The sequence below is a fragment of the Lolium rigidum genome, chromosome 3 (genome assembly GCF_022539505.1).
Source record: "Lolium rigidum isolate FL_2022 chromosome 3, APGP_CSIRO_Lrig_0.1, whole genome shotgun sequence".
Classification (NCBI taxonomy): Eukaryota; Viridiplantae; Streptophyta; class Magnoliopsida; order Poales; family Poaceae; genus Lolium; species Lolium rigidum.
The window spans coordinates 159141699-159167483 of NC_061510.1; the positions used below are offsets into that span (position 1 = coordinate 159141699).

Consider the following 25785-nt stretch of genomic DNA (forward strand, 5'->3'; position numbering starts at 1 on the left):
TTCCGCCCGTCTTCCGCAGCGAGGCGGAGCGGCGGAAGTGGAACGGCAGCGAGGGCGCGCACAAGCGTATCGCTCGCCGGTGGACCAACTGGGGGCTCACACCCCCAGGGAAGCTCGCCCGCTACGGCAACCAGACCGAGAGCTCCTCCTCCGGTCAGTCGAGCCGCGCACCGCGGCTGCCCGTGGCGGCGAGCTTCGAGGAGGATGACCTCGTCCCCGCGCGCTCTCCAACCTTCTCCGCCGGGGACTACGTCCACGGCAGCGACGAGGAGGAGGCGGTGATGGCGCAAACGTTCGCCATCAGCGAGGCGGAGGCGAGGGCCCGCTTTCGCCGGGAAGAAGCCGACGCCGTACGCCAGGTACGGGAGTACGAGGCGGCCTGCCGGGACGCCCGCGTCCGCAAGGTCAAGCTCGAAATAGTCGAGCTTGACAAGGACGACGCGTGAAGACTTCACGCCTCCGACGATCTCCGCCAGCACCGGCACCGCCGCGCGCGCCATAGCTAGTAGGCCGCATTTTGCTCATTTACCTAGGTTATTAGGTTGCCGGTGACAAACAATGATCATCGCTAGTAGTAATTTGAATTCCACGCGCTATGTAAGTATATATTTCATCTATGAACTATGATCTTCGCCAACATTTACCCGCGCCAATTCGAATTTCAGTTTTCAGTTTCATTTTTACGGGTTCTATTCTGCGCCGAAGCTAATTTCATCAGAACTTATGTTTTCGGTGAACTGAACTCGCGCTTTTCGGTTTGCATTTTTTCGGTCTCCCTTAGAGATGCTCTTATACAGGGTAGGTTATGGCTGTGCTATAAAGTGAGTGATTTTTGATTGGCCTTTCCAAAAAAAGCCGTTTTTATTATTTTCTGAGACCAAACTGCACAATCCGCCTCGCTGCTCAGCCCGCACAGCGCCAGTCCTTTCCCTCGCTCGTCCCCCAATCCCCATGGCCGCCTAGGTTCCAGCACCTCCACCGCCGCCGCCCTGCATCCCTACTTCCGCCGTCCCACACTGCTACCTACACCGTCGACCTTCAGCACCGCCCAGTGCCATCCTCCCTCAGCCGGCTAGGGGCTAGCGTTCCACTGCCCACCGCCGCGCGCGTGAAGGAGGGAGTGCGGCTGCTCCACCCTCCACGCAAGCCATGGGAGTCACGGAGGGATGCGCATGCCTTGTCGTCCTCCACGCGCTGTAAGACCCGCGCGTCTCCTCTGACTCCGAGGAGGGGCGGCTGCGTCCTCCACTGCTTGCCTACTTCGCTGCTTCCCCTCTCTACAAGACCTCCTCACTCTTCCGGAGTTTCTTGGCAAGAATTGACTCAGGATACCCGTCTCGGTTCTGTTAAGTTCAAGGTATTTTTTTCTTTAAATTTTCCTTATCAATTCATTCTTAGTGTTAAATACTGCCGAATGGCACCCCCATTACCTCTGAAATTTGAGCAGTAACATGCAATCAGTAGCATAATTCTCTAAACTTTTGATTAAAACTATCTGCTAGTTTATTGGTGCTGAATTGTGTTTGATCCCCTCTCTTCTGGTTCCAGGTTGAGCTCTGGTACTTGCATTGCCCAGGCTGTCCATCAATGCCAGTGTTGGCCTGAATGCAAATCTCCTTGGTAACTTCTCTGCTGTAGTTGGGACTAAAGCGACAGCTTTTGGTGCTGATGCTGCATTTGATACTGCCTCTGGGGACTTCACCAAGTACAATGCTGTAGTGAGCCACACTAATCAAGATCTCACTGCTTCCTTTAATCTGTAAGTTGTTTCTACCAGTGCTTTGGTGTATTGGCAAGTCATTGAATTGATCATTATCACCACAAGCTAGACTGTATATTGTACATGGAACCATTATGTTTCGTGTCAAACTAAAACTTGGTTGGTTCCTTCATTGTTGGCTGAACCAAAAACAACAATTTTCATTATAAAGAAGTAGGTTTTGTGACGATGTTCTCTACAAGATTCAAAATCTGGGATAATGTATTTGAGAAATGGACATGGTTCCAGTAGCTGGGGAAATTGATAATGACATAGCTATCTATGTATCAATAATTCTATAATCTATGTATCAAATTGACATGAAAATCCGTAGCATGAAAACTTTATAATCATAGAGATTGAAAATGGTCTTCTTTTGAATATAAACTGAAATCAAATGATTTATTTTGACCTATCTTCTATGTCTCTAATTTTGACAGCTAGGCTTGTTAACATGTCTGTAAATGTGTCTGAGAGCTCTGGCACTGGTGATGCATCTTCTTCCTCGACCACCCTCGACCCTCTCTCTTCCTCCTCTCCGGTCCGGCTACCTGCCGTTCGCCTGGCCTGCTGCCTACCTACCGTCGGTATAAGCGCCTCCTTCTCACTCTCCTCGACACCGCCGATTTGAATCCATTTTCAATTTTGTGGCCTCACTAGCGCATATATTATTTTGTGGCCTCACTAGCGCATATATTACTACAGCCATGGTGTCTTCTCAGTTGCTGCCCGCTGCCTCAAGCTTGGGCGACCTGCCCAGGGACGCACTTGTCGAAATCCTTCTGCGCATCCCGGCCAAAGATCTATGCCGCCTCCGCGCCGTCTGCCCGTCGTGGCGCGCCCTCACCTCCAGCCCGCTGTTCGTCGCGGAGCACAAGTCCCGCCACACGGCTCCACTCCTCGCTGTGGCCTACCGCGACCAGGACATGGCCAACGGTGTCGATGTTGTCGACTTGTCCGGCAACATAGTCAGGCGGATTCCGAGCATCGAGAGTGACATCGCTGTTGAGGACGAGTCAGGCCATGTCTTTGCCGTCATTCCAGTCAGCCACGATAGCATCAGTGTTCTGCGCACCCGTCTTGATCGCATCTGCTTCACTAGGGAGTTGTACCCTCTGGGCCTATGGGTGCTTAACCCGGCCACCGGGGTTACTCTCGTCTTGCCACAGTGTCACTCGGAGGAATTGGCGCATGATGATGAGATACGGGCGAATTATGGGCGTGGACAAGTGGAGTCATGTGCTTTGGGGCAGGTTTCCTCCACCGGAGAGTACAAGGTGATCCGTATAGCTACTATTGGTGACAGACAGCTGTGCGAAGTCATCACCCTTGACGGCGCAAACTGTGGAAAATGGAGAGGAAAGCAGAGCCCTCCAGCCCTTATCTTTGCCAGTCGCGGTGAACACATGAGATGTGCCGTCATGGATGGAGTGGTGTATTTCTTGATGGATTTTTACTCCACTTATTCCAGTACAGGGGTGCTAACCATTGAACCCGGCAGCATAGCTTCGTTCAACCTGGAGACAGAGGAGTGGATGGGTACTCTGCGGGGTCCGGGACCGGTACGCACGTTTGTTGAGGACCATGAGAATTTCTGTTATGGGCATCTCAATCTACAGTTGTCATTGGCTGAACTGGATTTCTCCCTAGTGACAGTTCACAACAACCATAACATCTCTATGGACTTGTGGTTCCTGACAGAGTTTGAGAATGCAATCTGGGAGAAGAAATACTATATTCCTCCACCTATTGCTCATTTGGGTGTGCATCCTTTTCTGGTACTACATGATGGGAGGATATTGTTTTCTCATGCAGGGGGACTTCTAAAAAGCTATGATCCAAAAACCGGAGCTTACGCTGATGCATTGGAAGTGAGGGATTCCAGATCCATTGGCATATACACGGGAAGCCTGCTGAGTCTTTAGAGCTACTTTTACTGCTGAGGTGTGTCAATGATTAGTGACAATTTTACTTTTACGCTTTCAAAGTTTTTCTTGCATGTGTTCAACAATTTTATGAGAATCATTTGCATTTAACCGTTCCATTATCAATATCCTGGTTAGATGTTTTGTTAGTGCGTTAATGCGAAGTCTTATGTGCTCTGTTCGGTTATAGACTCAGGATATTAAAGTTGTTTTTTTCACAGCATAATACTACATGCCTACTGCAACATCCAAGGGGACAAGTATAATTATTTTACACAAAACATAAGTGGATGAATGCATTTCCCCATTTATTATTATCCAGTATGGCAGTATGTTTCTGTTGTTTATTTATTTTATGGTGATATGCATACAATTAGGTAAATAATGTATTAATATCCAGGAGCTACCTTAGTATGTGTAAGTGTTATGGTGCTGCTAGAGGGATGGCGTGAGAGGGCCGGCCGGGGGCCTTGCCCACGGCCGGTGGCAAGAGGGAAGGGATTTCCTTCTTAATTCTTGCTTGATTAGATTGATACGTCTCCTCTCCTTATATAGAGGTTTACTTGACCCCTAAGCAAACGACCCTTATCTCTCATTAACCCTAAGACTAACGGGCTATACAGCCAGCCCAAGCCCATTACGTACTCTAACACTACACTGCAACCTAAACAAACCATGACTCGACGCAACACAAACCTAACACCTAAAAACGAGCCTTTTACATCTCGGCTTGTTTTATTACTCTCAACCTGAAATGGACTGGGATGCTTTATTGTTGACCCCTGAACATAAAGTGGACACCATCCGCCCGTCGGACGTGCACCTGTACAGCCACCTGGATCCCATGGAAACCAGCGGGACAAAAGGAGCATGCGCGGTGGCCGGCGGCGGAATGCAGTGGTGCTACACGGTGCGCTCCTGTCGGTGACACCATGCCTTCTCCCCGCCGGATGACTGTCGATGGCGCAGACTTTGAGGTCGCTGCCCGCGGGAAAAACAGCATGTCCGCGGCCCGTGCGGGAAACCGCACGCCCAAGATCCCCGACGCAGCGGACGAGATCGAGGTCCGTTGCGCAACGAAGCGCAACTTGGAGGAGCTGCAACTGCAGATCACGCATCTCCCGCACACGCCGACGCACTAGGAGGCCGCGGGCAGTAGCCTGCAGCCTCACCGCCGCCGACACGGGGCGGATAGCGATCCAAGCCGGAAGCGGTGACGGTGACGGAGGGAAACGGACCTGGTGGAAGGGCATCCCGGGCGGTGTCGATGTAGAGCCCGGGGCCAAGGTCGCTCCCACACCGCCGAAAGGCAGGGACGGCGTCGGTGGTGGCAGCAGCCGCTACTGCGGTGTTGGTGGCGACGGCAGCTGCTGCTGCTGTTGCAGCTGCCCACCGAACGGCAGCGACAGCGTCGGTGAGGACAGCAGCTGCAGCGGCGGCGTTGGTGGCGGCGGCAGCTGCTGTTGCTGCTGCAGCGTCCCGGTGGGGAAGAAGGCGGCCGACTGCTGGAGAAGAGGCGCGGTCGTAGCTGGCCCGGGGCTGAGTGGCGGCGGCGCCGGCTGCTGCAGCGGGGCCATGGCCGCGACGGGGCCCGTGAGGGGCTGGAACGGCCACGGCAACCAGGGCGGTGGCGGCGCCGGCTGCTGCAGCGAGGCCACGGCCGCGACGGGGCCCGCGAGGGGATGGGACGGCCACGGCAACCAGGGCGGGGCGGTGGCGGCGACCGCGACGGAGACCGCCAGATGCGGCGGATGCCACGGCAAGAGCAGCGGCCCAGTGGTGGCAGCTGGTGGCGCGGCCGGCGGCTGCCCGTAGGGGCCGGCCAAGTAGAGGTGGATCTCCTGGACCGCGGTGGCGAGATCGCGGAGGGCTGCGGTGATCTCTGCCGGGGAGAGAACGGCGGGGACGTCGGAGTGCGGCGGCGGCGGGTGGGAAGAACTCGGTGGAGGGCTGGACATGATCGAACCCGGGAAAGCTGATACCAAGTGTTATGGTGCTGCTAGAGGGATGGCGCGAGAGGGCCGGCCGGGGGCCTTGCCCACGGCCGGTGGCAAGAGGGAAGAGATTTCCTTCTTAATTCTTGCTTGATTAGATTGATACGTCTCCTCTCCTTATATAGAGAGGTTTAGTTGACCCCTAAGCAAACGACCCTTATCTCTAATTAACCCTAAGACTAACGGGCTATACAGCCAGCCCAAGCCCATTACGTACTCTAACAGTAAGTCAGATAGTTCAACTAATCTTTCTGGCTTTCTTGCTTAGATCATCTAGTACGTAGTGCCATGCACACTAGCATGTTCCCATGAAATCAATCTTAACTTCTCTTGAACAAAACACTATAGTGATCTTTACTCTTTCCCTGATGTCTCACATGTATGTCATCCTTGCAAGTTTGACAGTAAGGAAGTTGAATGACTAAGATGTACATGTTGTCATATCACGGTTCCAGTTATATATAGTTGTAAGGAACCTGGTTTGTTAGCACATTGGTTTACTTGCTCTTGACTTGTTCCATCTTGAGCCTTCTCCCTTTTGTCACCACCTATACTGATATTTTATGCTTGTATCCTGTTGCAGTTTCGAATGTAGAAAAAAAAACATACTCCTGATGAATCAATTTACTGTTCTTAGCCAGGAACCTAGGACATCGCGGACTGCTGATGGAAGATGCATATTTGAAAAGAAGTTCATGTCACTGGCCAGGGCAATTTTCAAGCTTTTGTCTTCTCCACTACTTTCATATAAAATGCAAAAGAGGGCATGGGGCCGTTCTATGATGAAGTAGAAAACTCCGAATCTCTAAAGATCGAGGCTTATCATGACAAGTGTGTGTTTGCCATTGTCATGGACTTCAGCTAGTTACTTGGGTTTTACAGAATATTGGTATTGTGACTAGTAGTGTATTCCTTTCCAGACCTGCTCTTATGTTGATGTCGCTTAGAACATGTTCTCCTTTTCCCCCCTATGAGGTTATGAAGCTTATTTCCAAACATATACATTATTGAAGAAACATAATGATGTAGACTATGCAGGCAGTCTGCAGTTTGCTGTTATTTTTGGGCTTGTTAGGAATTATATAGTTATGTAGGCAGTAAAACTCTTCCGCAGTTCCTCCATTCCAAAATGATCTTGTAGTTTTTTGGGTAGCTTTTGGGAACTGCTCGATTCATATGTAGTTGTGCTTGTGTTCACAATGCTTGGGTTAGAAGAACTTTAAGATGCTGTGTAGATTTGGGACAGTATAAGCATCTGTTGAATTAACATGTATGTCTGCTTGGTTATGTTCCTGATGACGGAACACTTCTACAGGGAATGTTTAGCAAAACCAATCAAGGAATTTAGACCTGTAAGGCCATTCCATTGCAAATTTGGTCACCGTCTGTGATTAGAAGAAGCAAGCCAGTGAGCTTCACACTTATGTGCAATCTGTCTTTTGCTGTATCATGCTTACATATTGCTTCTCAGAAGTTGTGAAAGAAGATTAAATAAAATGGTTATATTGGGTTGAGATGATATTTTTTGAAGTTTTGTCACATGGGCATACATTGCGCTGTTGAGTAATCATTATCCACTGATTTTGCAAGACATAAATAATTATTTGTTAAACAAAAAAATTAGGCCATTCCTGCTAAGACTTGCTACAGCTTCTCCATAATGGTGAACTATTGCTCAGTGGTCATGTAAATTTTTTTTTGCGAGATCAGTGGTCATGTATTATATACGTAGATGCATAATTTGATGATATGACTTGGTACATATAGCTCTAGTTCCGACAAGTAGCTACCACTTTGTTCTGTTATTCTGGATCTTCCCTATCTATTTTGAAAGAAACGGCTAGATTTCAGACCATGTTAGGTGTTTGTAGCTTGGATTCTTCTACATTCTACAGTACATAGCTTGAATTTCATGTGATAACATTATATGGAGTTCTACAGTACCTTTGGATTATGATGCACCGGGATAACTAGCATACAAAAAGAATATTTTCTTCATGGGGTTAAAAGATCCCCGCTGTTTCTTTTTGGAAGGATGAGAACGCTATAAATCCAAGTTCCCATAATCCATATATTGTCTAACCCAACAAGTATGATAGTATTTCTCATGTAGGACAATCATGGCTACATATTATTGATGTTCTCATGTGCACTTTATCTCGGGTGTACCGTGTAGCTACTACAGTTTATTTAGTACTCCTTTTGCCGTCTCTGCGATCAAGTTTGTTTGATGAACATTGCTGAAACTGGCATCATTGGCAAAATTTCTGATATATACATTAATAGCAGAGGTTTCAGGTTTTCTGTTACATTAGAGGTGTGCAAAATTTCTTTACAGCAATCAGTTGGAAATACCATTCCTGGTGACCGAAGACCGGCGTATCAACAGAAACATGAATCTACCGAAATGATCGAGCAGAGAGTTGTGTTCTGGTGGTTGGGATGGCATTGTTTTGCAGTCTTGTTCCCTCCCTGTTCCGAACAGAAAGCTGCCGGGCTTCAGGTTCAAGGTACATTCTGTATGTCTGTCTTAAGACTTTCATGCTAACAAATGGCTTATCAACCTATACTTCTTATAAAACAAAACCCCACTAAGTGCAATTAATATTTGTCTATCTCAACATGCAAGCTATCCACATCACCTATTCCTTAGCCAATCATTTATCCACATCATCCCACTAATAGTAGTTCTTATTTATTATCTATCTCTACATGCAATATATTTAGATTATCTATTTTTAACCATTAAACTAGCAATGTCATTCTTTTTATTTGCCGCTCGATTGATAATATCGCACCCTCATGCTATATCATTAGTTAAGTCATGTCCAACTTGAACACCAAATAGTTTTGGCAACCAAATAAACTCTTTGCGAATTAAACTCAGTGTTAATTATGAGCTCTTATATACGTAACCATACCGGATGTTTTAAAAAAAACGTAATGCCGCAATGTGCATGCATTTTTCATGCAAGCCATCCATATCATTTGGTTCTACAGTCGGTTGATTTCACCTTATCTAAATCAACCACGTACACCTCTGAAATATAATAATCTTGAATTTTTCAAATACTTATCCATTTCATGGCTATTAAATTTACTGTCTTAGCTACTATGGCCAACTAAATATTGCATATTCTATAAACCAAGTTTTATGTGTTTTATTCGTTTTCTTAGAGAGATACCCGCTGCAACGCGCGGGGTATCGTTCTAGTTTAAAAAATAACTGAACTTCAATTGAAAGAGGTTTGAGTTGCACAGCCGCTGTGATGCATTCAATCAGAGCCCTTGTAATGGGACATTTTGAACTAGGGTGAGATTGCATCGTTCGCAATTTTGAGGACTGCCACTTGGCCCAAATGGAACTGTTCTGCAACCGTTAGTTAAGTGCCTTGGTCGGGTCTTGAACTCGGGACCTCTAAACCAGGGATATAGAGATGTAGAGATGTTTTGTTAGCATATGCCTGTTCACCGAAAATCATTATTTATTGGGATTCACAGGCAATAATAATATTTCAACAATGATGGCAGTTAGATTTGCAGATATTAGAGGCTGAAATCTTAATCTGTTCTGTTAAGAGGAACTATGAAGTAGATCTCTCTCGGTAATTTTATTATAGCCACGTTACACACTTACAATATTAGTGATATTCATTCCCCAATAAACGGTATGCTCTGCTGCATGCCTGCATGTAACATTTTTCTGTTTATGCTCATTCAGTGTCACCTCTCCCAATCAGTGGTCGCCTCTTGCTCACGTGGTGAATTGTTTCTCGTAGGGTCCTCCTGTCCTCTCCATGACCGTGTGATGCGACGTTTTACAGAGGAACTGAAGCAGCAGCAGCACAGGAGGTGCCTCTCCTGTAGCCTGTTGTAGGGTTAGACACCAATGCATGGGTGTTGCTGCAAATTGCATATAGGTCTGTACATTACACCTGGTCGTCGGACCGGGACAGTGCTTGCTACTATGAGACAGCCGGACAGCCATGTCGATCTAGGTTCCAAGATCGACGATTACTGAGAAGTGGGCGGCTGCCAAAACGGGATACATGTTTGGTTCAGGACAAGGGTCATCATTCATGACTGTCTCAGGACTGGAGATCAAATGGGCCTGTCTTGCGACAGCCCCATGTACGTAAAGTTACAAAGAATAGCCTGGACGGACCTTGGCTCGCATCAGCCTAATAATTTTTGGCCCGTTTGGTTGTCTGCAGGCCGTCGCGTTGTTGCATGAAACGGGTCTCAAAGCACCCCTGGAACAGCCCTGGAGGAACGCCCGGAATGGCAGTTTCTAGAGATAGGCCCGTTGCGGCCAGAAGGCTGCACGCGTGGGGTATGGAGACGGAAACGCCGCGTCCCTTCGGGAACACGCGTCATAATTAGCCTCACCGCTCCCCTCTCCTTCTCTCACTCGCGACTTCACTCTCACCACCCTCAAACTATCACATCACCAAGAGGTTCCCCTCCCGCTGATCAATCCGCCGCACCGCCGCAAGGAGTGGTACCGGAGGAGACATCGGCGAGCAGCACCGCGACATCGGCCTGAACCTGATTGGCAGTCTTCATCGGCATCTCGAGTTCGGCCGTGAACTCGACCTCCTCCTCGACCGGAACAATGGCGGTAACGACCTCTGTTTCTCACCCTCTTACTCGTTGTGCCATAATAGGCAATGCTCGGGCATTTGCGACAACATGCACATTAGATCTGCTAGGGTTTCCATTAGGATAGGGTTCGGATTGATGTTTGCAAGGTGTCATTGCCATTGTTTGCTGTTCTTGTCCAGTTCTTGCCGTTCACGGTCTCGATTTGCTTAGATCTGTTACTCTAATCTCCAATCGCGGTAGATCCATATTAGACCGGGCTGTCGATTGGTGAAAATGTCATATTTTACTGTGCATGCAGAGAGGGAAGGTTTTTTTGTGTTGGGGTTTAGCATGTTGTGATTGTTGTGCGAAAGATTAAGCTGAGTCGCGTTAGTTTGTTCAGACGCAAGAGGAGTGGGAGGACTTGAAGAACGAAATTGCTATGCTCAAGAATCTGCAGAGAACACAAGCACAAGTGATGAGGGCTAAGAAGCAGCAATGGAAGGCAGAAAAAAAGCTTTGGAGGCTGAGAAGAGAAAGCTAGAGTATGACATATACGATCTGCTTCAAGTGAACTTTGCAATCAAGGATAAGCTCAAGAGGATCAGAGCTACTTGTAACGAGTGATGAATGTGTTCTAGATGTACTGTAGGAGAATTTGTAATGTTGCCTAAGTAGAATTTGTAATGTACCCTAAGTACCACTCGTAACGTACTCAATTTAAACTGATACTTGTGTTGTTTCTGATTAAACTAGGCCGATGATTGTAACCGGAGATCATAGTGTGAGGAAATGATTGATCAGAACCTATGGCATGACTGAACATGACCATGCCATTGGTTCTTATCAAACACCTCCTCCATATGTCCTCATTGTATGAGGCCTATGCTTCCTTGCTTTCCATGTTTGAACTTCTTCAGCTCGGCAATGGGCAATGATTCAACTATGGCACAACGAAAGGCAGGGTGCTGCCTTCAAACTTAGTCATGTGTGTCATATTACTTGCACACTAGACTTATTTTATGGACAATCCCTTTGCATGCCGTGTGATCCTAAAAATGAGGTCTCGTTTTGGTTTGTCTAGTGCATTGGCCAATGATTCAACAAAGGCACAATGAAAGACAAGGTGTTGCCTTCAAACTTAGTCGTGTGCGCCATATTCTTTGCACACTAGACTTTGTTTGGGGATAGTCCCTCTGTCTGCCATGTGACCAAATGTATGAGGCCTCATTTGCGTTGACCAATGATTCAACAAAGACACGATGAAAGACTAGGTGGTGGCCTCAAACTTAGTCATGTGTGGCACAGTCGTTGCACACTACACTTAGTTTGTGGTCACTCCCTATGTCTACTGTGTCAGCAAATGTATGATGCCTTACTAATGTTATCGATATCCGTTTTCATCTAAACTACTTGTGAGCAGGCACACCTCTAATGGCATGTGTTCTTCTGGCAGACTGAGAAGATCATGCTTGGGTCAGCTGCTGAGGTTCCCGACGAGGGACCGGCGCAGAAGCGTCGTGGAAGGCCGGCTAACGTCGGCCACTTCCATGAGGACGCAGGGCCGGACCACTTCCTCCGCATCATCTTCAAGCCCACCTTCGGCCGGCTCATGATCCCTAAAGCTTTCGTCAAGTGGTTCAAAGAAATTCCTTCCAACATCATCGTCACCACCAACACTGGATGCAACTAGAGGATGACTACGAGGATAGAAGGCAATGACGCATTCATCGACCAGGGGTGGACGGCCTTCGCCATCGCCCATCAACTCAAGGTAGGCCATTTCCTCACCTTCAAGAAGTTGTCCTCCTTCGAGTACAGTGTGGTCATCTTCGACCACACCTGCACTGTGGTGGTGAGCAGGTGCCCGTACCATGGCGATGACACCAGGTGTGTCATCTCCGAGCATCATGTCTGAAGCTAACGTAGTACTGTCGTGTCTAGTTGCTGTTCGTGTCAAGTGTGTTGAACTATGATCATGTATGTCGTGTGCAGAACTATGATCGTGTCTGAAAAATGGTGTATCGTGAACTTGTGTTGTCCATGATCAGTTCTAAGTTCTGTGTCGTCTATGATTGTGTTCTTGCTTGTGTTGTTGATCGCTGGTAACCTCATCACTGAAGGGAAGATGTAAACAGCAACGGATGTTGGGTTGCAACCAAATAATAGTGGCACCGTTTTTAGATTACTACAAGTCCTGAAAACCGACCTACCAAACGGGCAGAGCTTAAATTTCCACGGCCGAAAAAAAACTTTATACATGCCACCAAACAACGAGGCTTCTCTGACCCATGGACCATCTTAACACGCAGGGAGCTTCTTTCCACTGCACTAGTGGTGCACGAAATAGATGCATGCTACCAAAACACGCCCAAAATGTAACGTGTTCCCATAAGATCATCATTCATTATTGTGAAGACTGGAGATCAAAAGCATCTACTTATCTTGCAACAACCCATGTACGCTGCTACCTGAGGTCGCAGCATGCGGGGAAGGATATAGAGATGTTTTGTTGTGTTTGCCAGATACACTCCAACGGCTCTTCAGTCAGGGAACTGTTGGTGTGATAGAGCGTTGTCGCCCGGACACGACAATCGATCGGCTGGCTTTGGTACAAAACTGGCACTGACGACTGAGTAGGTAAAAAATTAGCAGCATCTAACATTTTGGCTTCTCACACGGACAGGACGACTTCTTTTGGACTCATGTTTATGCATAAACTAACTTATAGGAAATGGTAGGAAGAAACTGTGGTGGGAAAAAGAAGCTCCTAGAAGCAAGTCCCTCTTATTCTTTTGGGCTTCTATATATTTGGGAGGTGTTAAGTTCTGAAATGTCTGTAATGCCCCTAGATTGGATATATGCTCAAAATAACTTATAATACCATAGACATGGTTGTTTTTAGTGAAAAAGTAGCTATAAATGAATCAAAAAATTATGGAAAGTCTAATAAAAATTATGGAAAATCATGGATATATGAGGCCCGCTCGATCCTTGCGCTATGGAAATTTATGGAAAATCATGGATATAGGCGGGGCCGCCGGCGGCGGATCGAGGCGGAGCCGACTGCGAGAGGAGCGGTTGCGGCTCGACGCGGCCGGGCCGCGAGCGGAGAGGTCGCAGCGGGGGACGCCGATGGTGGAGCGTCGGGGCGGTGGAGCGGCGGAGCGGCGACGGGCCGGGTGCCGATTGAGCTGCCAACCCTAGCGAGTAGCGAGAGGAGAGGAGAGGTCGCGTTCCGGATGGTTGTCTGGGAGAAGATGCGGTTAGTTTTCTTTTTTCTTTTTCATTTTTTCTTTTGTGGTGAATGCGTTCGGGATGGATGTTGCGTTCGGAGTGGCATTTGCTGTAAAATGCAATCAAGGGCAGGTTGATGTACCGGTTCGGCTTCGTAAGGCCTCACCCAGTTTCTCGTTTTGCACTGCGAGCTTGCTTCTCGGTGAAAATAAGCCAGATATAAGCCAAGAGTTCTTTTGGGCTTCGACGGTTTGGCACCTAGAAGCAGCCATATAAGCCCACAAGAAGTCGCCCTACTCCCTTTGTCGTGGTATTATGGATCAAGGGAGTACTTTTCCCCTTCTAGAAAACACCATTGAAAGGCGTATCATTTTCGTAGAACACTAGTGGAAAACGGGGCTATAGGCCCGGTCCATTTGGGCCTTCAGTCCCGGTTTCCAAACCGGGACCAATTAGGCGGGACTAAAGGGTCCCCCCTTTAGTCCCGGTTCAAAGTTGCACCGGGCCTAAAGGCGTCGCCACGTGGTGCGGCCAGGGAGCTCGCGGTGGATGGCCTTTGGTCCCGGTTCGTGGTACGAACCGGGCCTATGGTTCTCTGCCGCGGCACAGGTTTAGGCTGTAGCAGCGTTTCTCAGCCGCGGCAGAGAAACAGGGTGTTTCTCAGCCGCGGCAGAGTTTCAGCAATGCATATATCTCATTCAAGAAACCACAAAATATCGACGTGAATATATATAGACATCGTCAACAGTACACGTAATGCATGCATATTTACAATATAGAGTCGGATCTCTTTACTAAATCTATTAGCTTCTACGAAGTTGCTCAACATCTAGCTATGACCTTCGCATAGTGCTCTCCACCTGGGGTAATGACCTCGGTAAGAAAGAATCCCGCGATTTCCTCTTGAATTGCTCGTATTTGATCCTGCGTTATGAGAGTGTCCCGCAGGCGTATCATCTATATTTAAAAAAGGAGATCAATATATGAATGTAACTCAATACAATAGATGGTACTAATTAAAATAATTGTGAGAATTTGTTATCGTACACGAGTGTGGTGTATACGGGCATCCCCACCCTTGGGACAGGCCATGTCACGAATGAAGGTGCAGACGTAGTATCCACATAAGTTATTCCCGGGTTCCTGCCTCATACACTTTACGAAAAAAATAGTTCGATCAAACTAATAATCAAGCATCGTATTGAAAGTAAATATCATATATAGAGTTTCACGGACATAGCTATATATATAGTTCTACTTATAGGGTAATCTTGAAATGTAAGCTCCGGTTTCCATTTACCCAGAACAGTAGTGATGAACCGTTTCCAAGCCCTGCCCGGCAAAAAATAATGAGTAAATGAGTTATTGATTAGTTGATGATATCGTCGAATTAGAACAGATGAAGATGCCAATACGAAATTTATTGAAATTACCTCTGGAGGATGGCAGCCATGTCCGCCCATTCCGCATATTCTTTACGTTTCGAGTCCATGACTTTTACGACTCCTTTGTGAAGATCAATGATTAGGAGAATAAAGTGGAATCTGCACAAGCATAGCTCAATGATTACGAGAATAAAGTGGAAGGTGCACAAGCATAACGTATGTTATATATAACACTCACTTTAAGTTGTAGGGAAAGTATATATCCTCTTTGTTTGCTTGCTTCGCTAAAAACATTACCATGTTGTCCTCTGTGTCCTTGGCGAAGTCTCGAACCGTAACTTCATGAACTGTGTCTGGGTCTATGAACCCCAGTGGTAGGAGCTTGCCTCTTTTGCATTCGAGCTTCTTCATTCTGTATAGCATACACAAAGAATATAGTGAGGATAATTGTTAGTGCAAATGAATGAGCGCTGAGCTACAGACTTAATTACATAAATAAATCACTTACGGAGCGGTAGCAAGCGATGACAGACTTTGTCGAGGGCGTCTTGATTGAATAACTCGAAACGAGTTCTTCTAACACAAGGTTTATCTCCTCGACCCCCCGGAAGTAATGCTCATCTCTAAGATACACCGTGAGGTAGCGATCACCTCTTCGACGAGGCTTTCGGGTACCAGTCATGCAACCTTCGCATCTGAGTCCCTAGACGCGCGAGCTCGCCAGGTTTGACGAGATCAGATCCGTATCTATACTTGTTTACCACTTGAGCCGTTGGATAATAATCTTCGTACTCAACTGATGCTTCCTGAGCTCTAGCCTCTCTGGATCATCATAGGGCTGCACGACGAAGTGGGGTATGGCCTGAATGTCCTGCTGTCCAAGCTGGGCGACTTTTTTTTGCTTCTTTGCTCGCTCTAGAGGACTGTCCAAGAGAGCGGTCATAATCAGCTCTCAGCTCAGGTCTCTTCATTCTCGTCTCGGCAAAGTGCTTCACTGTATGCGGTGGAATAAACATCTTCTTCGGCGCAAGAAACGCCTTTTGCTCTTCAGTCTGCTCATGTGGTAACAACTCTGGAGTCTGTGCCCTCATCTTAGTTGATGATCTCTTCGGAGCTGTAGGAGGTGCCGCGGTTAGCTTCCTCTTTTGCTTAGGTGGAGGCGGCGGAGTCTCCTGACGAGGAGGAGGAGGCGGAGGAGTATTCTCACGCGGAGGAGACTGCTCATGCACAGGGGAATCATCATCGTGCAGAGGAGAATCATCACGCGGAGGAGACTGCGCAGGTGGCGGAGGAGGCGGACGAGGTGGCTGTTGGAGATATGCCCAAGAGGCAATAATAAAAGTGGTTATTATATATCTTTATGTTTATGATAAATGTTTATATACCATGCTATAATTGTATTAACCGAAACATTGATACATGTGTGATATGTAAACAACAATGAGTCCCTAGTAAGCCTCTTAACTAGCTTGTTGATTAATAGATGATTAGTTTCATAATCATGAACATTGGATGTTATTAATAACAAGGTTATATCATTATATGAATGATGTAATGGACACACCCAATTAAGCGTAGCATAAGATCACGTCATTAAGTTATTTGCTATAAGCTTTCAAATACATAGTTACCTAGTCCTTTCGACCATGAGATCATGTAAATCACTTATACCGGAAAGGTACTTTGATTACATCAAACGCCACTGCGTAAATGGGTGGTTATAAAGGTGGGATTAAGTATCCGGAAAATATGAGTTGAGGCATATGGATCAACAGCGGGATTTGTCCATCCCGATGACGGATAGATATACTCGCGGGCCCTCTCGGTGGAATGTCGTCTAATATCTTGCAAGCATATGAATAAGTTCATAAGAGACCACATACCACGGTACGAGTAAAGAGTACTTGTTAGGAGACGAGGTTGAACAAGGTATAGAGTGATACCGATGATCAAACCTCGGACAAGTAAAATATCGCGTGACAAAGGGAATTGGTATCGTATGTGAATGGTTCATTCGATCACTAAGTCATCGTTGAATGTGTGGGAGCCATTATGGATCTCCAGATCCCGCTATTGGTTATTGGTCGGAGAGAGTTCTCACCCATGTCCACATAGTTCACGAACCGTAGGGTGACACACTTAAGGTTTGATGTTGTAATAGTAGAACTTGAATATGGAATGGAGTTCGAAGTAATTGTTCGAAGTCTCGGATGGGATTCCGGACATCACGAGGAGTTCCGGATGGTCCGGAGAATAAGATTCATATATAGGATGTCATTTTATGTGAATAAAATGTCGCGGAAGGTTCTATGGAAGGTTCTAGAAGGTTCTAGAAAAGTCCGGAAGAAACCACCAAGGAAGGTGGAGTCCACATGGGACTCCACCTCCATGGCCGGCCAACCCTAGTGGGGGAGGAGTCCCAAGTGGACTCCCCTTAGGGGGCCGGCCACCCCCCATATGGGAGGTGGAACTCCCACCTTGGTGGGAGTCCTAGCTAGGCTAGGTTTCCTCCTCTCTATGGAAGGTTTTTGGTTCGGGTCTTATTCGAAGACTTGGAGACCAACTCTTGGGGATCCACCTATATAATGAGGGGCATAGGGGAGGGGGCCGGCCGCACCAAAGCCACAAGTTGGCCGCACCCCCTTGAGGCCGGCCACCCCCTCCCAAACCCTAGCCGCCCCCTTCTCCTCCATAGCTCCCGCGTGCTTTAGCGAAGCTCCGCCGGAGTTCTCCACCGCCACCGACACCACGCCGTCGTGCTGTCGGATTCAAGAGGAGCTACTACTTCCGCTGCCCGCTGGAACGGGAGGTGGACGTCGTCTTCATCAACAACCGAACGTGTGACCGAGTACGGAGGTGCTGCCCGTTCGTGGCGCCGGAACCGATCGTGATCAAGATCTTCTACGCGCTTTTGCAAGCGGCAAGTGAACGTCTACCGCAGCAACAAGAGCCTCATCTTGTAGGCTTTGGAATCTCTTCAAGGGTGAGACTCGATACCCCCTCGTTGCTACCGTCTTCTAGATTGCATCTTGGCTTGGATTGCGTGTTCGCGGTAGGAAAATTTTTGTTTTCTATGCAACGTTATCCTACAAGTGGTATCGAGCCGTGTCTATGCATAGATGGTTGCACGAGTAGAACACAATGGTTTTGTGGGCGTTGATGCTCTTGTTATCTTTAGTTGAGTACTTTGCATCTTTATGGCATAGTGGGATGAAGCGGCTCGGACTAACTTTACATGACCGCGTTCATGAGACTTGTTCCTCGTTCGACATGCAACTTGTATTGCATAAGAGGCTTTGCGGGTGTCTGTCTCTCCTACTATAGTAAAGATTCAATTTACTCTTCTATTGACAACATTAGTATCAACGTTGTGGTTCATGTTCGTAGGTAGATTAGATCTATATCGAAAACCCTAAACCACGTAAAATATGCAAACCAAATTAGAGAGCGTCTAACTTGTTTTTGCAGGGTTTGGTGATGTGATATGGCCATAATGTGATGATGAATATGTATGAGATGATCATTATTGTATTGTGGCAACCGGCAGGAGCCTTATGGTTGTCTTTAAATTTCATGTTGAGTAGTATTTCAAGGTAGTTGTAATAGTTGCTACATGGAGGACAATCATGAAGACGGCGCCATTGACCTTGGTGCTTCGCCGACGATGATGGAGATCATGCCCGAAGATGATGGAGATCATGTCCGTGCTTTGGAGATGAAGATCAAAGGCGCAAAGACAAAAGGGCCATATCATATCACATATGAACTGCATGTGATGTTAATCCTTTTATGCATTTTATTTTGCTTAGATCGCGACGGTAGCATTATAAGATGATCCCTCACTAAAATCTCAAGATAATAAAGTGTTCATCCTTAGTAGCACCGTTGCCAAGACTTGTCGTTTCGAAGCATCTCGTGATGATCGGGTGTGATAGAATCAACAAGTGCATACAACGGGTGCAAGCCAGTTTTGCACATGCGGATACTAAGGTGGCCTTGACGAGCCTAGCATGTACAGACATGGTCTCGGAACACGTGATACCGAAAGGTAGAGCATGAATCATATGATTGATATGATGAACACTTTGAGTGTTCGCCATTGAAATTACACCTTGTCTCGTGATGATCGGACTATGGTGTGGTGGATTTGGTTCGTGTGATCACTAAGACAATGCGAGGGATAATGTTTTGAGTGGGAGTTCACCTAGATTTTTAATTATGTTGAATTAAAATTTGAACTCAATTTGTCATAAACTTAGTCTAAACTATTGCAAATATATGTTGTAGAGATGGCGTCCCCAATCAATTTTAACCAGCTCCTAGAGAAAGAAAAGCTTAAGAGCAACGGTAGCAACTTCACCGACCGGTTCCGTCATGTGAGGATTTTCCTCTCCGGTGGAAATCTGCAATATGTGCTTGATGCACCGCTAGGTGACCCTCCCGTGAAACCGAAACCGATGAAGTAAAAGCTATTTACGAGACTCGGAAAACTCGGTACTCTCAAGTTCGGTGTGCCATCCCCGTGCAGTCTGGAATCCGATCTTCAAAAACGTTTTGAGCACCACGATCCTCATGAGTTGATGAATGAGCTGAAAGCTATTTTTGAGACTCATGCGGCCGTGGAATGCTATGAAGCATCGAAACATTTCTTCACTTGTATGATGGAAGAAGGCAGCTCCATCAGTGAGCACATGCTCGCCATGACCGGGCATGCAAAGAAACTCGATGACTTGGGAATAGTGATTCCTAACAGACTGGGGATTAATCGTGTCCTTCAATCACTGCCACCAAGTTACAAGAACTTTGTGATGAACTACAATATGCGGAACATGAACAAGGAGTTACCTGAACTCTTTGGCATGCTAAAAGCTAGCTGAGATTGAGATCAAGAAAGAGCACCAAGTGTTGATGGTCAACAAGACCACCAGCTTCAAGAAACAGGGCAAGTCTAAGGGAAAATTCAAGAAGGGTGGCAAGAAAGCTGCCACGCCTCCTATGAAACCTAAGAACGGCCCTAAGCCCGATGTCCGAGTGTTATTACTGCAAGGAGAAGGGACACTGGAAGCGTAATTGCTCCAAGTATTTGGCGGATCCGAAGAGCGGCCTTGTCAAGAAGAAGAAAGAAGGTATATCTGATATACATGTTATAGATGTTTATCTCACCGGTTCTCGTTCTAGTACCTGGGTATTTGATACTGGTTCGGTTGCTCATATTTGTAACTCGAAACAGGAACTAAAGAATAAACGAAGACTACCGAAAGATGAAGTGACGATGCGCGTTGGAAATGGATCCAAAGTCGATGTGATCGCTGTCGGCACACTTCCTCTACATCTACCTTCGGGATTAGTTTTAAGCCTAAATAATTGTTATTTTGTACCCGCGTTGAGCATGAACATTATATCTGGATCTTGTTTAATGCAAGACGGTTATTCATTCAAGTCTGAGAATAATGGTTGTTCTATTTTTATGAATAATATCTTTTATGGTCGAGCACCTGAAAAGGATGGCTTATTTCTGTTAGATCTCGATAGTAGTGATACGCATATTGTAGGATAACGTTGCATAGAAAACAAAAATTTTCCTACCGCGAACACGCAATCCAAGCCAAGATGCAATCTAGAAGACGGTAGCAACGAGGGGGTATCGAGTCTCACCCTTGAAGAGATTCCAAAGCCTACAAGATGAGGCTCTTGTTGCTGCGGTAGACGTTCACTTGCCGCTTGCAAAAGCGCGTAGAAGATCTTGATCACGATCGGTTCCGGCGCCACGAACGGGCAGCACCTCCGTACTCGGTCACACGTTCGGTTGTTGATGAAGACGACGTCCACCTCCCCGTTCCGGTGGGCAGCGGAAGTAGTAGCTCCTCTTGAATCCGACAGCACGACGGCGTGGTGTCGGTGGTGATGGAGAAGTCCGGCGGAGCTTCGCTAAGCGTGCGGGAAGTGGAGGAGCGAGGCGGCCGGGTTTGGGGAGAGGGGGCGCCGGCCACTATAGGGTGCGGCCACCTTGGTGGTGTTTGAGGTGGCCGGCCCTCCCCCTTGGCCCTCATTATATAGGTGGAACCCCAAGAGGTGGTGTCCAAGTCTTCGAATAAGACCCGAACCAAAAACCTTCCATAGGAGGGGGAACCTAGCTAAGCTAGGACTCCCACCAAGGTGGGAGTTCCACCTCCCATGTGGGGTGGCCGGCCCCCTAAGGGGGAGTCCACTTGGGACTCCTCCCGATGACCCACAAGTATAGGGGATCGCAACGAGTCTTCGAGGGAAGTATTACCCAATTTATTGATTCGACACAAGGGGAGACAAAGAATACTTGAAAGCCTTAACAGCGGAGTTGTCAATTCAGCTGCACCTGGAAACAGACTTGCTCGCAAGAGTTTATCGAGAGTAATGCTTTATAGCAATAGCGTGAGTGAAATAACGAGACAGAGAGTAACAAAGACAGCAGTAGTGATTTTAGTAAACAGCAGGATTAAAATATCGTAGGCACGGGGATCTGATGACTGGCGTTGCATGGATGAGAGAAACTCATGTAACAATCATAGCAGGGCATTTGCAGTATAATAATAAAACGGTATCCAAGTACTAATCAATCAATAGGCATGTGTTCCAATTATAGTCGTACGTGCTCGCAATGAGAAACTTGCACAACATCTTTTGTCCTACCAGCCGGTGGCAGCCGGCCTCAAGGGAAACTAACTGGATATTAAGGTACTCCTTTTAATAGAGTACCGGAGCAAAGCATTAACACTCCGTGAACACATGTGATCCTCACATCACTACCATCCCCTCCGGTTGTCCCGATTTTTGTCACTTCGGGGCCATTGGTTCCGGACAGCGACATGTGTATACAACTTGCAGGTAAGATCATAAACAACGAATATCTTCATGAATCAATAACATGTTCAGATCTGAGATCATGGCACTCGGGCCCTAGTGACAAGCATTAAGCATAACAAGTTGCAACAATATCATAAAAGTACCATCTACGGACACTAGGCACTATGCCCTAACAATCTTATGCTATTACATGACCAATCTCATCCAATCCCTACCATCCCCTTCGGCCTACAGCGGGGGAATTACTCACACATGGATGGGGGAAACATTGCTGGTTGATGGAGAGGCGTTGGCGGTGATGGCGGTGATGATCTCCTCCAATTCCCCGTCCCGGCGGAGTGCCAGAACGGAGACTTCTGGCTCCCGCGACGGAGTTTCGCGATGTGGCGGCGTTCTGGAGGGTTTCTGGCGACTTCGACTTCTTCCCGTGCGTTTTTAGGTCGAGGCGAATAAGTAGTCCGAAGGGGGGCGTCGGAGGCCGACCGAGGGGGCCACACCTCATGGCCGCGCGGGCCCCCCGGGCCGCGCCGCCATGTAGTGTGGGGCCCTCGGCCTCCACTTCAATTGCCCTTCCGGCTCCGTCATTATTCCGGGAAAATAGGCCCTTTCGTCAAAATCCCGAGGTTTTTCCCGAAAGTTGGATTTCGCACAAAAACGAGACACCAGAACAGGTTCGCTGAAAACAGCGTTAGTCCGTGTTAGTTGCATCCAAAATACACAAATTAGAGGCAAAACAATAGCAAAGTGTTCGGGAAAGTAGATACGTTTTGGACGTATCAACTCCCCCAAGCTTAGCTTATTGCTTGTCCTCAAGCAATTCAGCTTAACAACCGAGCGATAAAAGAACTTTCACGAACACATTTGCTCATATGATGTATATATTCTCATGATATGGCTAATACTCAAGCAGTTCATAATAAGATACATGCAAATAAGATCATCTAACAGCCTATGTCAATCATGAAGAGGTACCAACAATTAATAATAAGCATCATGAATCATGTATATAAGCAGGATTGCAATGTTCATAAGAGAGTATGATAAAGTGGTATCTCGCTTGCTCGTATTTGATTGGCAAAACATAAATGCCCGGCACCTCTGGAGTTCATAGAAAGACTAGAAGTAGTGATTGTCAAAGATAAAAGCATCAAAGTTATACCACAATCAATCATATTTTGAGACAAGCATATTATACTAAGAATGACAGCTTGTGCTCTCAAGAAAGTGCTCAAAGAAATAATGGAGACACAACATAAAAGTAAAAGATTGACCCTTCGCAGAGGGAAGCAGGGATTAACATGCGCTAGAGCTTTTCATTTGTAAAGTAGGAGTAAAATTATTTTGAGAGGTGTTTGTTGTTGTCAACGAATGGTAATGGGTACACCAACTACCTCGCCAACCGGACTTTCAAGAGCGGCTCCCATGAATTATTTGCATGTTTATGTGGCACTCCTTCCAACCTTTCTTACACAAACCATGGCTAACCGAATCCTCGGGTGCCTCGCCAACAATCACATACCATGAAGGAGTGCCTTTTTAGTTTAGTTTTATTATGATGATGACACTCCCCCAACCTTTGCTTACACAAGCCATGGCTAACCGAATCCTTCGGGTGCCGTCCAACAATCACAAACCATGGAGGAGTGTCTATTTAAGTTAATTAATTCGGATCGGGAATCCCATTGCCAGCTCTTTTTGCAAAATTATTGGATAAGCGGATGTGCCACTATTCCATATGAGAGTCCGTCAAAAGTAAATGACAAGGTTGAAAGCTAAACACCACATACTTCCTCATGAGCTATGAAACATTAACACAAATTAAGATGCATTTTGAAGGTTTTAAAGGTAGCGCATGAGAATTTACTTGGAATGGTTTGAAATGCCATGCATAGGTATTTATGGTGGACACTCGGAATAACTTGGTTTTCATGTGTTTGGAGGCACGAGCAGCGTTCCCGCTCAGTACAAGTGAAGGCTAGCAAAAGACTAGGGAGCGACAAATCAAGAGAGCAAGAATCGTCATAATCATGCTTGCGGCAAAATAAATTAACTGAGGCATAAAAGTGATACAAGAACTCTGAAGCAATGTAAATCATTGAGGCTTAATTGACTCTTGTTCAGTCATATACATGCGTGAGCATGTGGCAAGTCGATATAAATGAATTATTCAGAGGAGGATACCACAATGCCATACTTACTTATGAATAAAACAATGCAAGCAAACATCCATGACATGCTACTCATATTAATAAATTGGAGCTAATCATGAGAGATCATGAACTACTAGACTTTCTTAAATAACATATACCTCACATGAACCAACTAAGCATGCTCACATGGATGAGTATATGTACAAAAATGAAAACAAATAGAGTTCATACCAGCCTCTCACCACAATCGGATTGTCGTAGATCGTCATTATTGCCTTTTCACTTGTGTAGCTTGGATAATATGAAATGAAAACCACGCTCCAGCCACCGAAAACCATTGAACTCATGATGAACTTTACAAACCAAAGAAGAACAGCAAATATTTTTGGTGTTTTCGAATTTGAGAATAAGAACAAAAGGAAACAAGCAAACAAAGCAAAATCTTTTGGGTTTTCTTATAGCAAACTAGCAATAGCAAATAAAGCGAAACAAATGCAAAAACCAAGATAAACAAATGATGAAGAGAAACAACAGAAATATTTTTGGTCTTTTTGTGTTTTGGGAAAGAAACAAAGCGGAAACAAGAAATAACAAACTAAAAGAAACACAGAAAAGCAAGATGGCAGAAATCTGCCAAAACCTGACAGCAGTACAGAAATCGATTTTTACAAAAATCTTACGTTGCTCAGTTCAAAAAGTGCTCAACTAATGAAAGTTAGATAACAACCTGGGGAACATGCACAAAAATTTGCAACTCAAAATAACGTTCTGGCTGGGCACACGAATTTTTACGGTAACAGCCCAGAATCTGTTTTCAGGCAGCACTTCCCCAAACATCATCTTCCTCTCATTAGAAAACCACTCAAAGAGACTAAACAAGTATATACAAGTATCCAGCAATCATAATATGCAAAGAATGAGTGATGCCGGTATACCTCCCCCAAGCTTAGGCTTTTGGCCTAAGTGGAGTTCAATCCCATCGAGGGCCCGGGTTCCACGCCGGTGGATCATATGTGGAGTAGTCATAATAAGGTACCGATGCAGAAGAAAAGCGTGGAGGTTCCTCATACCCAGCTGGTAGATGCGAAGAGCTTGCTGCATCGGATGACGAGTCGAGGTGTTCCTCGACCTCATCCGTGTTGTCTCGTGCACGATGGCTTCCTCCCTCGATGTATGCATTAACTGCACTTTCCGTGACCGACCAATCCCCCCGAAATCAAGGTTAAACAGAGAAGGTGCAGTAATCCTACTAATTTCTCAACTTTCTTAGTCTTTGTCCAAGATTTCTTGTAAAATGTTATTCTATAAGACAGGTTCCCAACATTAGACGAATTAGAAAGAAATTCATGCTTAATCATGGAAGCTATGTCAAGTTTCTCCATAGGGAGCGGAATATCAAGACTCGTGAGGTCTCACATTATGCATAGCTAATAAACGAGAGGCGATGAGACCTCCACAAATTCCTCCCTTATCACGATTAGTGGCAAGTCCGTTGGCTATCAAAGCTCCCAAGTTATAAGTCCTATTACCTTGTAATGCAGAGCAGCTAGAAAGGCTAGATCCGGGATAGTTATTTTACCTCCAATCTTTCTCGCTAGAACGCACTTGGTAATGAAATAGGCGAAATAACGAATAGCTGGGAAATGAATACTACTGATTTTACCATCATCCCCTGAGAAACTCCTTCCATGACAAATCATCTTGAAGAGGTCCAAGAGCTCTTGCGGCGATCCCTTTATCTTCTCGCATGATCCCCATTGCGGCACTTTGATTGCTGCACAAAAATCACTGAATGGCAAGTTGACAGTTTTATTATAAATTTTGTACTCGAACCATGGGGTTAGACCGTGACCAATTGAATTTAAAATCTTGCACTACCGACATAGTCAGCTTCACATATTGGCATGGTTC

At 46.3% G+C, this 25785-nt stretch overlaps 1 protein-coding gene across 2 annotated transcripts; it reads left to right on the forward strand.

Annotated features, from left to right (window-relative positions):
• The first annotated feature begins 1235 nt into the window (after positions 1–1235).
• On the forward strand, positions 1236–6945 carry LOC124702578 (F-box/kelch-repeat protein At3g23880-like). Of its 2 annotated transcripts, none has more exons than XM_047234730.1 (5): positions 1236–1357; positions 1549–1759; positions 2200–2346; positions 2465–3703; positions 6316–6945. In XM_047234730.1, the coding sequence occupies exons 3-4, from the start codon at positions 2214–2216 to the stop codon at positions 3682–3684; spliced, it is 1353 nt and encodes a 450-aa protein (XP_047090686.1). In that variant the 5' UTR covers positions 1236–1357; positions 1549–1759; positions 2200–2213; the 3' UTR covers positions 3685–3703; positions 6316–6945. The 2 variants fall into 2 exon arrangements, with proteins under 2 accessions (XP_047090686.1, XP_047090687.1); XM_047234731.1 differs by having other exon boundaries at positions 6320–6945.
• Positions 6946–25785: the final 18840 nt, after the last annotated feature.